Source organism: Sinocyclocheilus rhinocerous, unplaced genomic scaffold (genome assembly GCF_001515625.1).
Source record: "Sinocyclocheilus rhinocerous isolate Xijiao unplaced genomic scaffold, SAMN03320098_v1.1 scaffold19, whole genome shotgun sequence".
Taxonomy (NCBI): Eukaryota; Metazoa; Chordata; class Actinopteri; order Cypriniformes; family Cyprinidae; genus Sinocyclocheilus; species Sinocyclocheilus rhinocerous.
Genome location: NW_015638975.1, coordinates 933,062 through 945,895, shown reverse-complemented (window position 1 = coordinate 945,895; position 12,834 = coordinate 933,062). Strand labels below are relative to the sequence as shown.

The window sequence follows — 12,834 nt, the reverse complement described above, 5'->3', positions numbered from 1 at the left end:
ATTATGGCCCCAACAGTGCTCACTGGAACATTCAGAAGTATAGAAATCCTTCTGTAACCAATGCCATCAGTTTGTTTTGCAACAATAAGGTTGCGAAGGTCTTGAGAGAGCGCTTTGCTTTTACCCATCATGAAATGTTTCTTATGTGACACGTTGGTCATGAGACACCTTTTTATAGGCCATCATTTGGGACTGAACCAACTAATATTAATTTCCACTGACAAGGTGCAGGATTGCTTTAGTATGGATTACTTGGATTGTTACCGACGTCTGGTGAAAATTTAATGTCAACAGCACCTTTAGAAATATATTTACTGAGAAAAATGGTGATGTGTTCAATACTTATTTAACCCGCTGTATATATGCACACTATTGTTGAAAACTTTGGGTCCGTTTTATGTATCTACATATATATATGCATACACAAAACAACTTAAAAGTGATCTGTTCTTGTCCATTTGGTTGTAATCAACAACAAATTTTATGAAACTTGTGTGACTGTGTTGAATTTTCTTTGAATTTCAGTAAATTCTCCTTCCTGTCATTCGAGTTCAAACTACTCACCATATGTGTGTGGCCAGTTCCATTATAATTGAAATTTTCCTTGAAAATACATTCAGAATTTTGCCCAGTCCTGATTTGATTCTCATCTGTCTTCAGGGCTGGAAATGGCTGGTGGTGGGTTCCAGTGGTCGGGCCGATGGTGGGCGGTGTGGCCGGGGCAGTGATCTACTTCCTGATGATTGAGCTGCATCACCCTGAGCTTGAGAAAAACCTTGAAGATGACAACAGCATCAAAGATAAATATGAATTGAACACCGTGAACTAGAAAGAGAGGGAAAGTATGGTATCTTTTCCTTCACCATAGACCTCAAACAAGAAGCACTGTTATTTCTACACACTCTCCTTCTCTGTCTTTTCCTCTAGATCTCTTTTCTGAGTCTTTTGCCAAGTCAGTTCATGAAACCAAGCAGCTATGAAAGACAGCAAGTGTTAATTATCTATAATTCTAGCTTTTTCAAGTTCTTAACAAGTTTAACTTTTTCAAAGATCACCATTCATTCTATCTATTCTATAGAGCGATCAACAGCAGAAACAGTATTTTATGTAAAGCATCCACAGTTTTACCATCAACACCACTGCCAGTAAAAGATCACAGGTGCTAACAGATCCTCCATATTAACAACTCTGGAATGTATATAGAGATAATCATAATTTTTAACTGGTTTCTCAGGTTTCCTTTTTTGTTTCTTAAGATATAGTCAATGCAGGTTGTCTAGCCTCAGCCAGAGAGAGTTAAACCACTCCAGCATTGCACCTATATTTTTCCTTCATTCCTTTGTCTAATCCTACTACTTCTTCTTATCATGTTAACTTTCACTGACATCTGACAACCCTATAGCTTGCCATAAGAAGATGTTCTTCTCTCACTAAAATGAAGGAAAAGGGTACTTTACTGTCCACTCGATTTAATCAAAGATGAACAGGCTAAACGGTCTGTAAATGTTGTCTGTAAACGACAGGACGAATCAATACAACACATGAATAGATGAGCTACTAACTGCATGCATAACTGCTGATAAGGTAACTCGCATGAGGTAATGGAATGAACATTGTAATGCATGCAAAAATGAATTTGCAACGAACTATTACATGAAAGCTTAAGAAGAAATAAATGTGTATTTATGCTACAATGTGTCAAAATGTTCAAGAAAATAATTGCATCACAACTTATAGTAACAGTATTGCGTATAACATCACATTTCAGACTTAGCAAAGCTTAATGTGATGATTTTAGGTATTTCGTAACTGTTGTTAGTGAAATAAAATTGTTTAATATGTGTTTTTTTCCCTCTTTTTAAGAACATTATTATAGTAATTTATTTACTGGCACTTAAATGAACTAATAGCAGTTGTTTGTACAATTCAAAGAGATATTTCAAAATTTTTGTCTTTTTAGCCTGTTATTTCAGGTTCAGATTTTTTTACTTATTGTCTCATAAATGAAACTTTTTGAGATTAAATTACTGCATTCAAAATGTTGAAGAAAGTATTGTCATTCTGCTAATGTAGACCTAATATAATAAAATAAATATACTGTTATACATATCTAATGTCTGTTTTCCTGTGAATGAGGATTTAGACCAGAGCAGCCCCTATTTCCTTGATATATCTGCATTCTACAGTACTGCATCACAGTCAGTTTAGTTCTGCCCTGAGATACACTACACATCTAATGTACCTTCTTAGATAATTGAAACGACCTTTGCAAACCTGTACACATATTAAATTTGTGAATTAATTTGCTTAGAGAAACATTAATTCACCTCGACATATTCAGCCAAACCAGAAACATTTCACCACGCTCCACTTGTTCCAAACCTGTATGAGTTTCTTTCTTCTGTTGAGCACAAAAGGAGATATTTTGAAGAATGTTGGTAACCAAACAGTTGACGGTAGCCATTGACTTCCATAATATTTTGATTGTTTACCAACATTCTTCAAAACATCTTCTTTTGTGCTCAACAGAAGAAAGAAACTCATACAAAGGAAATGATGACAGAATTTTCATTTTTGGGTGAACTATCCCTAGGGAGAGATAAAAAGAAACGTTCTGACTGCACTGATCTGCACAACTATATCTGACCTGATTTAATCATTATCACTGTCTGACCATCAACATCAGCTCACTGAGTTTATGCATACATACGCCCTCCGTTACTGCTAACTAGACTGTAGTATGTTCTTCAGCCAACCATAAAAGAAACAGTTCTGACTGCACTGATCTGCACAACTATATCTGACCTGATTTAATCATTATCACTGTCTGACCATCAACATCAGCTCACTGAGTTTATGCATACATACGCCCTCCGTTACTGCTAACTAGACTGTAGTATGTTCTTCAGCCAACCATTCTATGAAACAGCACAACTGCAACATGCTGCATGGGTTAAATATATAAAGTTGATTAGAATTTAGAAAATTACCAACAGCATTATCTTTAAGAAGAAGTAAGATTTACATTTTAATGTGGGAATCAGGGAATCAGAAACATTTTTAACAGAAATTAAAAGAGAAATATAATTTAAATCTTTAATGACATCTATCAAGGCTGAAATGACAAGAGCTTACACACACACACACACACGCACACACACACACAGAGATATTTCCATGTTTCATGGGCATATTCCATAGATGTAATGATTTTTAGACTGTACAAACTATATTTTCAATCCCCTTTTCCTAACCCTACCCCTCGCACAAAACTTTCTGCCTTTTTAGATTAAAAAAAAAAACTTCATTCTGTATGATTTATAAGCTGTTTAAAAAATGTCCCCACAAGGTCAAGATGGTATGGTATTACTATACTTGTGGTGATTTGGTCCCTATAATGTAGAGAACACCACAATACCCATAATGCAGGACCATATACAAACACAGATGCAACTCTCTGTCCTGTTAACTGTTGTAAACAGGCTTTTATTTACTAACTATCTATCTATCTATCTATCTATCTATCAACAGGACATGGACACATACTTACTATCAGCATCTGATCTAGAATTAGTTAATGAGCTACATAATAAAAATAAACCGGGTCTAACTACAAGAAGTAGAAAAGACCATGTAGTGAGTTAAACCATCATTTGACATCTCTGAATAGCATTTGGAGACATGGTATTTGAATAGATATGTTATCAGTAATGAGTCAGCATGTACCTTTCTGAACTCTTTCTGACAACATTTTTTCACCAATCGTGGCATAGATTCGTATGTAACACCATGCAGCCAATCAGGGCCATCATTTGGCTGCAAAATGACAAAAGGTTTCAAAGCTCACCCAGAGGATTGAACTGCCTGAACCCTCCCCTAACAAACATCCCCTCTGGGCCAGCTCCCTCCCCTCAGACAGTTTCAAAAATTGTTCAGTAATCACCTGCCTCACAGTGGCCTCTTCTCTTGCCCGAGAAAAAGAGAGGGAGGAAATATTTGGATTATCTGTGTGGACTCCTGAAGTGGCCTGAACATGAAGACTCTAATTAAAATAGTGTCCTGCTGTCTGATCATCTTTCAGCTGACTGATGGAAGGAAATTTCGGGGTAACAGAGCAGGTGAGGGTGAATTACGCTTAACTTTTACAATTCTGTCATCATTTCTTCACCCCCATGTATTTTTTCCTTTATTTGACTTTTGCAGAACGCAAAAGAATATATATCTATTTATTTAGTTTTTGCCCACTGTCAACTGGATGCAATGCTGTTTTGGACCACACTGACTTGCATTGCATGGACAAAAACAGTTGAAACATTCTTCAGTATATCTTCTTTTGTGTTCAGAAGAAATCATACAGGGTTGGGACAACATGTGGATGAGTAAACGACCGAATATTTGGGTGATCGTATGTTTAAAATAATCTTCTGAGCAACAGTGAAGCACATGCTTCTTTTTCCCTTATTCACTAAGGTATTGTAGCATGCACTATATGTTGTGACAGAATGTGGTTCACAATTAAGCTTAGTGATTGCAGGAAAAAAATCTAAATGGAAACAACAAAAACACACAAAAAAACAGAATAGTATGTGTAGGTGAACAAGAGGTGCTACTGATGCTCCTTGGTAAAGTAAAATATTAAGGAAGATATGGATGTGCAATAACAGTCAGCATTAATTGTGCTATGTCTCATTTAATCAATGCTGATGTAAATTGCAAACACTTGTATTAAAATCCATAAAATCACAGAGAAATAATATCCTAGACTGTGTTTGCAAATAAAAGCTGAAAATACTGAAAGAGAAATAAATATCTTCATTCACACACTGACCTTGCTATACATGTACATTTTTCACATGCAAAAACTACATCACAGAAGAATATGCTGAATCAGAATGTGAGGTTTATCATTATCATTTATCTCAGATTTTAAAAATCCAGACACTTCAAAGGGAAATTTGTTTTGTATTAACTCTAAATGATGCATTCAGATTTTTTGCACGCTTGGGTTTTTTGACCTTTCATAGAATGCTAACAACTAATTGCTAACCTGGCAGAGAGATCAATTCCTCTGTCAATGTAAGCAGAGACAGTTAGAGAACTGCATGTCCCATTAAAATAAACATTTGCATAGGAAAACGTTAAAACAGGGGTTCAAATAGTAGGAATCTCAGACAGCTCTAATGTTTTTACAGGACATGCAACAAAAAGTGGTAAACCCATGGGTACAATAGGTTTATGAAACATTTTATATTACATATGTTGATGCAACATAAATGTTTAATGCATATGAGAAATGCATATGCATGTGTCATATCCTACTCTCCACATGCTCATTTAATGGGCAAGAGTGATGGGTAAACACATTTTATATTGACTCAAGCTCAAACCATCAAGCTCAAAGTTCCCCCGGACCTATATGGGATCTAAACATACTCCTATCTTATTTTCATTTGTAACTTCATTTCAATGCAAAATTTTGCATTGCTGCTTATGGAAATATATATCAATATTCCAGGACTATTGTACAGCCTAAAAAAAAAAAAATAACTGTCCGTGAACCTCAGTTTATGTATGACCATACTAACAGACACTGAGCCTGGAGAGAGGATGAAGATGCCCTACGAACCTAAATCAGTCTTCAGGCTTTACACTGACGGCATAGATGATACATGTACAGTGGAGCTCTTCAAGCCTCACACTCTGGACGCTTGTGGTTTCAATAGCAGCCATCCTCTGGCTATCATCATTCATGGCTGGTCGGTATGTTGAGTTCATTGATTTAATAGAAAAACAGATCAATAGTTCAAATGTACAAAAGGTCATGACCTTGGCATGGATTGCAAACAGCTATGCAGAGTTATTTCTAATCTGATAAAGGCGAAAGTGACTTACAAACAAAACCGGAGGGATGTGATCTATGCTGCAGCAGATGCATCTGAAAAAAATTAAATAAAATAAATTAATAAAATCCTCCTCGCTGTGCTGCAGGTGGACGGAATGATGAAGAACTGGATTTCCAGGTTGGCATCAGCACTAAAAAGCTCAGAAGGAAGCATCAATGTGGTGATTGCAGATTGGCTGACTCTGGCACACCATCACTACCCTATCGCTGTGCAGAACACACGCATTGTGGGGCAGGACATTGCCCACCTGCTGAGGTGGCTAGAGGTGAGGGTTGGTTTGGGAATACAAATCTCTTTACAGTTATGGATGCAGAATTTATTTCCCAAGGGGAAAATGCTACCATCCTTACATCTTACATGGAACTGACTCAGTAGAATGTTAATAGATCATAAGCAGATATTTTGTACATTTCCTACCGTAAATATATCAAAACTTAATTTTTGATTAGTAAGATGCATTGCTAAGGACATCATTTGGACAACTTTAAAATCGATTTTCTCAATATTTGATTCGATTAAAAAATCAATTTTTTTGCACCCTCAGATTCCAGATTTTCAAATAGTTGTACCTCGGCCAAATATTGTCCTATCCTAACAAACCATACATCAATGGAAAGCTTATTTATTCAGATGATGTATAAATATCGATTAAAAAAAACTGACCCTTATGACTGGTTTTGTGGTCCAGGGTCCTGATTTGATGCATAAGAAACATTTCTTCTTAGTATCAGTGCTGTCGGAGCTAATAGCCTCATGTGCAGCATTCTGAGATGTAGTGTCTTTTGTAAGATTATAAATGCCTGTAATGTCGTGTTTGGTCAACGTTTTTTTTTTTTAAACATATCTTTATTAACTTTTCCAAAACGTTTACAAGTAAACAAGGAACACTCATGATCAAACCTTCTTCCCCATCCCCACAACCACAAAGCCTTGGCAGGCAAAATAAATAAAATAAAATAAATAAATAAATACAATCCTGATTGTTATATTTATATTACATATCTTCACACATCTAGTGCCTCATCAATATCTCCTTCTTTAACAAAGTTCAAAAATGTCTTCCAGATATCATTGAATTCCGAGGATTTTTTCCTTATTACATATGTAAGTTTCTCAAGAGCCAAGCTAGAAATACAATTTTTTAACCATAGTCCAAGGGAAGGGCAATTAGCATTCTTCCAACATAGGGCAAAGAACGTCTGGCTTGTAGTAGACATAAGTCCACTAATTTCCTTTCCTTACTAGATAAAGAACAATTGTCTCCATAAATACTTAATACACATAATACAGGGCATAAAGGAATCGGAGAAGAGGTAAACTGAGAAACATACTGAATCACCCCATCCCAAAACTTTTGCACTTCTTCACATTCCCACACAGAATGAAAAAATGTACCTTGTATTTTATTACATTTAAAACATAGGTCAGGGATATTCGGGTTAAATATAGCTTCTCATTATCCAATTATACTGTAAGAGTCTCAACCGAGTATTCAAGGTTTGCGTTTGTGCCTTTAAGCACACTGTACCCCAATCCTCCAGTGAAATATCTTTATTCAAATCATATATCCACGCTTGTCTTTTATTTTCAGCACTTTCTTTATGATTCTCTATTAGCATCTTATATAATTGGGTAATCCGCCCTTTAGATAGACAATCTTGTGTGGAGAATGTTTCCAATAAGGACATTGGGGGGGAGTTGAGCAGAATTCTTCAGGTGTGAAAAAATGCACACATTTTTTAAAGTAAATTTAAGTATAGAACTTAGAAGTAAGTCAGATCTACTTAACTAAGTTATGTCAAATTAACAAACAGAATAAGTAAATTTAACTTGGCCAGTTAGAGTTTGTTGAGTAATTTCTGCTTAATCATTTGAAGTGTACTCAATTAAAACAATTTAAGTACATTTTACTCAATCATTGTTTGTAAACTTTACTCTAGCAATGTAGCACTGAAAAAAGCCATGCTATTAAAGCTTATGGTTCACTTAGTAACATCTAAGTAAACATGGCAGTAGTAGACAGCTTGTTACACTTTCTAAGATAATATGTCTATATAATAAAGTTAATACACAACTTAACACAGAAAATAAAATAAAATAAATAAATAAATACAATCCTGATTGTTATATTTATATTACATATCTTCACACATCTAGTGCCTCATCAATATCTCCTTCTTTAACAAAGTTCAAAAATGTCTTCCAGATATCATTGAATTCCGAGGATTTTTTCCTTATTACATATGTAAGTTTCTCAAGAGCCAAGCTAGAAATACAATTTTTTAACCATAGTCCAAGGGAAGGGCAATTAGCATTCTTCCAACATAGGGCAATAGAACGTCTGGCTTGTAGTAGACATAAGTCCACTAATTTTCTTTCCTTACTAGATAAAGAACAATTGTCTCCATAAATACTTAATACACACAATACAGGGCATAAAGGAATCGGAGAAGAGGTAAACTGAGAAACATACTGAATCACCCCATCCCAAAACTTTTGCACTTCTTCACATTCCCACACAGTATGAAAAAATGTACCTTGTATTTTATTACATTTAAAACATAGGTCAGGGATATTCGGGTTAAATTTATTTAATCTTACAGGGGTAATATAGCTTCTCATTATCCAATTATACTGTAAGAGTCTCAACCGAGTATTCAAGGTTTGCGTGTTTGGTCAATTTAATGCATACTTGCTGAATAGTACATGGCATTAATCTGTAAGTGTCCCTAACAGGATTTCAAACAATTTCCTTTGGGAAAAGTGCATTTGATTGGCTACAGCCTTGGAGCTCATATATCTGGGTTTGCTGGGAGTAACCTAGCTGTGTCTGGAAAAACCTTGGGAAAAATTACCGGTGAGACAGTCAGCATTGTGAATGTCTCACTAAACAATGGTGTTAATATATAAATACGAGAAAGATTTTAAACTCGAAGATCTTAATTCTCAGCAAATATTTTAAACATGACAAAACCATACATTTATCCCTGCCTGATACTAAATATTACAGTAACTATATATTAAATTTAAGTTCGTTTTGTTCGTGTAGGTTTGGATCCTGCGGGTCCATTGTTTGAGGGAATGTCTCATACTGAAAGACTCTCACCTGAGGATGCTAGGTTTGTGGATGCCATCCACACATTTACCCAAGAGCGCATGGGGCTTAGTGTGGGCATCAAACAGCCTGTTGCCCACTTTGACTTCTATCCCAATGGAGGATCATTTCAGCCAGGGTGCCAGCTGCACGTGCAAAACATTTATGCACATTTAGCCCAGTATGGTATTATGGGTGAGTTGCTTGGATTGATAGATGGATGAATGGATGAATGTACAAACAGAGAGAGGAAGGGACAGGTCCATCTTCATATCTTAAATGTTATATTAGGATGAGAATGAGATATATTCAAAACATCCCATTAATGACACTGTGAGAACGGCTAACTAATAACGACAGCTTTCCAGATGAAAGGCATAGACACATAAAAGCAGCTGTCATCCTGACAACTTAATTATTTCAAATCCCTGTTCTGTTCTGCTCTCCTACTGAGATATGCCTTCAGGCAATTAAAAATCCCTATGGGAAAAATCGAAGCAGAAAGACAGACCCGAAATCCTTATTTTTAACAGCTACACACTGATGAGTCCATGACTCTGACAGGCACACTGCAAGGGTAGGACGACTGTCACTTTTGATGAATTTCATGTTTCTTTGCTGAATAAAAGTATTAATTTCTTTCAGAAAACAAAAATCTATCTGATCCAAAACATTTGAACCATAGTGTGCATATGGCATCACAATTTAGCTGAGCATTAGCATCACTGCTAACTCCCCACAACACACCACAGTAAATCTAGACAGACAAGTGTGATTAAGCTAAACAAGTGAACCTATGATTATTTGCTGTTTATTAGTCTTATGTTGTGTCCATCTAACTTTAGGTTTTGAGCAGACAGTGAAGTGTGCCCATGAGCGCGCTGTGCATCTCTTCATTGACTCCCTGTTGAACAAAGACAAGCAGATTATGGCCTACAAGTGCAGCGACAACACGGCTTTCGATAAAGGCTACTGTCTGGACTGCCGAAAGAACCGCTGTAACACTTTGGGTTATGACATCAAGAAAGTCCGCACTGGCGCAAGCAAGAGACTGTTTCTCAAAACCCGTTCACACATGCCCTACAAATGTGAGAAACAGCTATAACAACCTACAAAAGTGTAAAACAGTCAATTCCTACTGTTATGTAAAATGAGAGATGATGTCCTCTGTTAAAGTTCTCTCCCTAATACAAATATTTTTAGAATAATAATTAAAAAAACACACATATGGGGAAATAACTATTTTTTTCTTCAAGAAATGTTTTTTAAGTATGTTTAGACATTTTATTAGGAATCAAGAATCAAGACATTGTTACTGATTAAGAATACACTTTTTGCCCAATTAATGTTTGTATTTAATGGTTTTCCAGTTGTTTTTGGAAAAATATAAACCTTTCTAATCTGTTTTCCTTCCCCATTAGTGTTCCACTATCAATTCAGGATCCAGTTCATCAACCAAACTGATAAGATCGAGCCCACTCTCACAGTCTCTCTAACCGGGACACTGGGAGAAAGTGAAAATTTACCCATAACACTGTAAGTATGCAATTCACATTGATATCAGCAACTGAATCTTAAGAAAACATGATCTTAGCAAAGTGTTTTTGAGCATCACCTTAATGAGCTTTGTAATGACTCTCATCATCATCATCCATATCATCATAAGGATACATTTGTGCTTTCTGCAATTTAAAAAGCTTTATGCGGTTAACCATCATCTGCTATAACCAAACTAAAGCCTATGTAACATTGCATCTGTTTGGTAGTGTATAATTACAAGAACATACGTTAAAATAAATGTACAAGTACAATTCATAACTATGGTTAGTTCATAAGTAAAAGCTTAAATTAGTGTGACAGTAGCAGAAGCTCTAGATTTAACAGTAAGCCAAAGATTCCTAAATGAAAGACTACTTGATAACATTCGGGATGAAGAACATCAATGTTTTATGTACTGGGCTCTAAAAGCTCAAAGTAACAAGCTCCGCTTCAAAGGGAAACCACTCAATTTAGTCATCATAGCACACAGAGAGCTCTCATCAGAATAACTCATTTCGCATGAATGAATGAAATACATGTGTGCTGGGAACATGAAACAGAGAGCAGAAAACTGCAGGGAAGTATGCAATGGACTAAAATAGCATCTCGAACAAAAGCATGGCACACAATTACTCACATGCATTTTCACCAAATTGATGTTGTTTATTATAGGAATCTAAAAACGGAATGAAGTAAACCTGAACAATTACTTTACTTAATTCCTCTTTCTTAGAGTTGAGGAGATTTCAAGTAACAAGACTTTTACGTTCCTCATCACTCTGGATACTGACATCGGTGACCTGATGATAATGCGCTTCACCTGGGAGGGAAGCCCAGTATGGGCAAACATGTGGAGCACGGTTAAGACCATGATACCTTGGGCCAAAAGCAGCAGAGGACCACAGCTCACTGTGGGGAAGATCACAGTGAAAGCAGGAGAGACCCAGAGGAAGTAAGTGTTAGAGGAGATGGATAAGAGTTTGCCATCACAGATGGTGGATCTATATAAATTCATAAGGAATCAATTGAACGCTCACATAGGAATAAAAGGCAAAAAAGATGCTGACTAAAGATTAAGAGCCTGGATTTAGTGTATATTGATCTAATGATCTTTAGTGCCTCAGTATAACAGCTTTTAAAAAATAGACAAGATGAATAGATTAAAAAATAAGAGGAAAAAGTAATGCAATAGACCAGAAACAGGCATGATAATGTGTATGCAGACAAGACAATATCTCAACTACTGTTAAGTAGAGAAATACAGAAAAAAAAAACACACACAAAGAATACATTTTTAAAGCAGACACAAAAAAACTAACATTTTCAAGCTTCCATTTCATGTTTAGTTATTCTAGCGACCTCTAGTGGACATTGCTGGACATGCCGTTGTTTGGATAGGCGTTTTTGAAATAAAGTAAAAACGCATTACTACCTAGCTGAAGCTCATAACATCTCTTTTCTGGTCAGAACTACGTTTTGCCCACAGACAGATGAGGGCATGTATATCGAGCCGTCGCAGGAGAAGGTGTTCGTGCGCTGTGAAAAGAAGACGCAGCAGAAGCGGAGGATGATGATGATGATGAAGCACGACTAAAACAAACTCACCTCACACATGAGATCGTATCTTCACAGCCTTTGGGACTTATGGGACGGGGGACCGGATTTCCTGTAATATATGCTTAATGTTTCTAACTTTCATTTTTTATGAGAAATTAAAGAATGACCACGTGTTCCAGGATTTTGTTATTAAACATGGTTAGGTTTTCGTATATCAAATATTTTTACATTTTACTGTAAGCTATGCCAACTTTTAGCAGAAGCCCTTGTTCCAGAATCCCGCCCTCAAATGTCAGCAAATAGAGCGCATTCTGATTGGCTAAAAGGCACGGGCCGCTCTCTTGATTGACCTTGTGTTTTAGGGTCTGTTTACACCTGGTGGTCATTTCATGCGCTTTTGCTGATCAGATATCTATCTGATTTGTTAAAACGTTTCCATTTACACTTGGCTACATAAATGTGTCGTCGCAAAACGGATTTAAATCTGATCTTCAATTCCCGCGCTATATTAAAATTTAACAAGAGTTCACGTCAACGAAATCAAAAAGATAAGCGCTGCATTTGATTAATTATCAGCTCATTTCAAGATCAAAGACCGCAATAGGAGAGCGCGCGGCATCAGCACTGGAAAGATACGTTTGTGATACTACTTTTAATGAAGATGATTGAGTGTTGAGCTTCTGCGTCTTACTTTCAGTTTCATTCGCGGCAGTTTGCTGAAGAGATACTCAGCTACTCGTC

At 36.3% G+C, this 12,834-nt stretch overlaps 2 protein-coding genes across 5 annotated transcripts in view; both read left to right on the top strand.

Moving 5' to 3' along the window:
* LOC107750601 (aquaporin-9-like) overlaps window positions 1–1,328 on the top strand; it is an 11,909-nt gene extending 10,581 nt beyond the window's left edge. The window contains exon 5 of the mRNA XM_016566092.1: window positions 661–1,328. Within this exon, the coding sequence (XP_016421578.1) occupies window positions 661–829 (169 nt within the window). The 3' untranslated portion in view covers window positions 830–1,328. The remainder of the gene's footprint in view (window positions 1–660) is intronic.
* A 2,600-nt stretch (window positions 1,329–3,928) lies between these two features.
* Window positions 3,929–12,561, top strand: lipca (lipase, hepatic a). Of its 4 annotated transcripts, XM_016565903.1 has the most exons (9): window positions 3,929–4,118; window positions 5,588–5,760; window positions 5,989–6,168; window positions 8,640–8,760; window positions 8,953–9,192; window positions 9,843–10,085; window positions 10,419–10,533; window positions 11,270–11,488; window positions 12,004–12,561. In XM_016565903.1, the coding sequence occupies exons 1-9, from the start codon at window positions 4,034–4,036 to the stop codon at window positions 12,128–12,130; spliced, it is 1,503 nt and encodes a 500-aa protein (XP_016421389.1). In that variant the 5' UTR covers window positions 3,929–4,033; the 3' UTR covers window positions 12,131–12,561. The 4 variants fall into 4 exon arrangements, with proteins under 4 accessions (XP_016421389.1, XP_016421390.1, XP_016421391.1 ...); XM_016565904.1 differs by lacking the exon at window positions 5,588–5,760; XM_016565905.1 differs by lacking the exon at window positions 9,843–10,085.
* Window positions 12,562–12,834: the final 273 nt, after the last annotated feature.

Excerpts from the sequence above, each read along its gene's own strand:
- lipca (XM_016565903.1), top strand. The coding sequence starts at position 4,034 with ATGAAGACTCTAATTAAAATAGTGTCCTGCTGTCTGATCATCTTTCAG. Across the intron at positions 5,761-5,988 it reads TCATCATTCATGGCTGGTCG|GTGGACGGAATGATGAAGAA; the intron begins GTATGTTGAGTT and ends GCTGTGCTGCAG. Across the intron at positions 10,086-10,418 it reads TTCACACATGCCCTACAAAT|TGTTCCACTATCAATTCAGG; the intron begins GTGAGAAACAGC and ends CTTCCCCATTAG.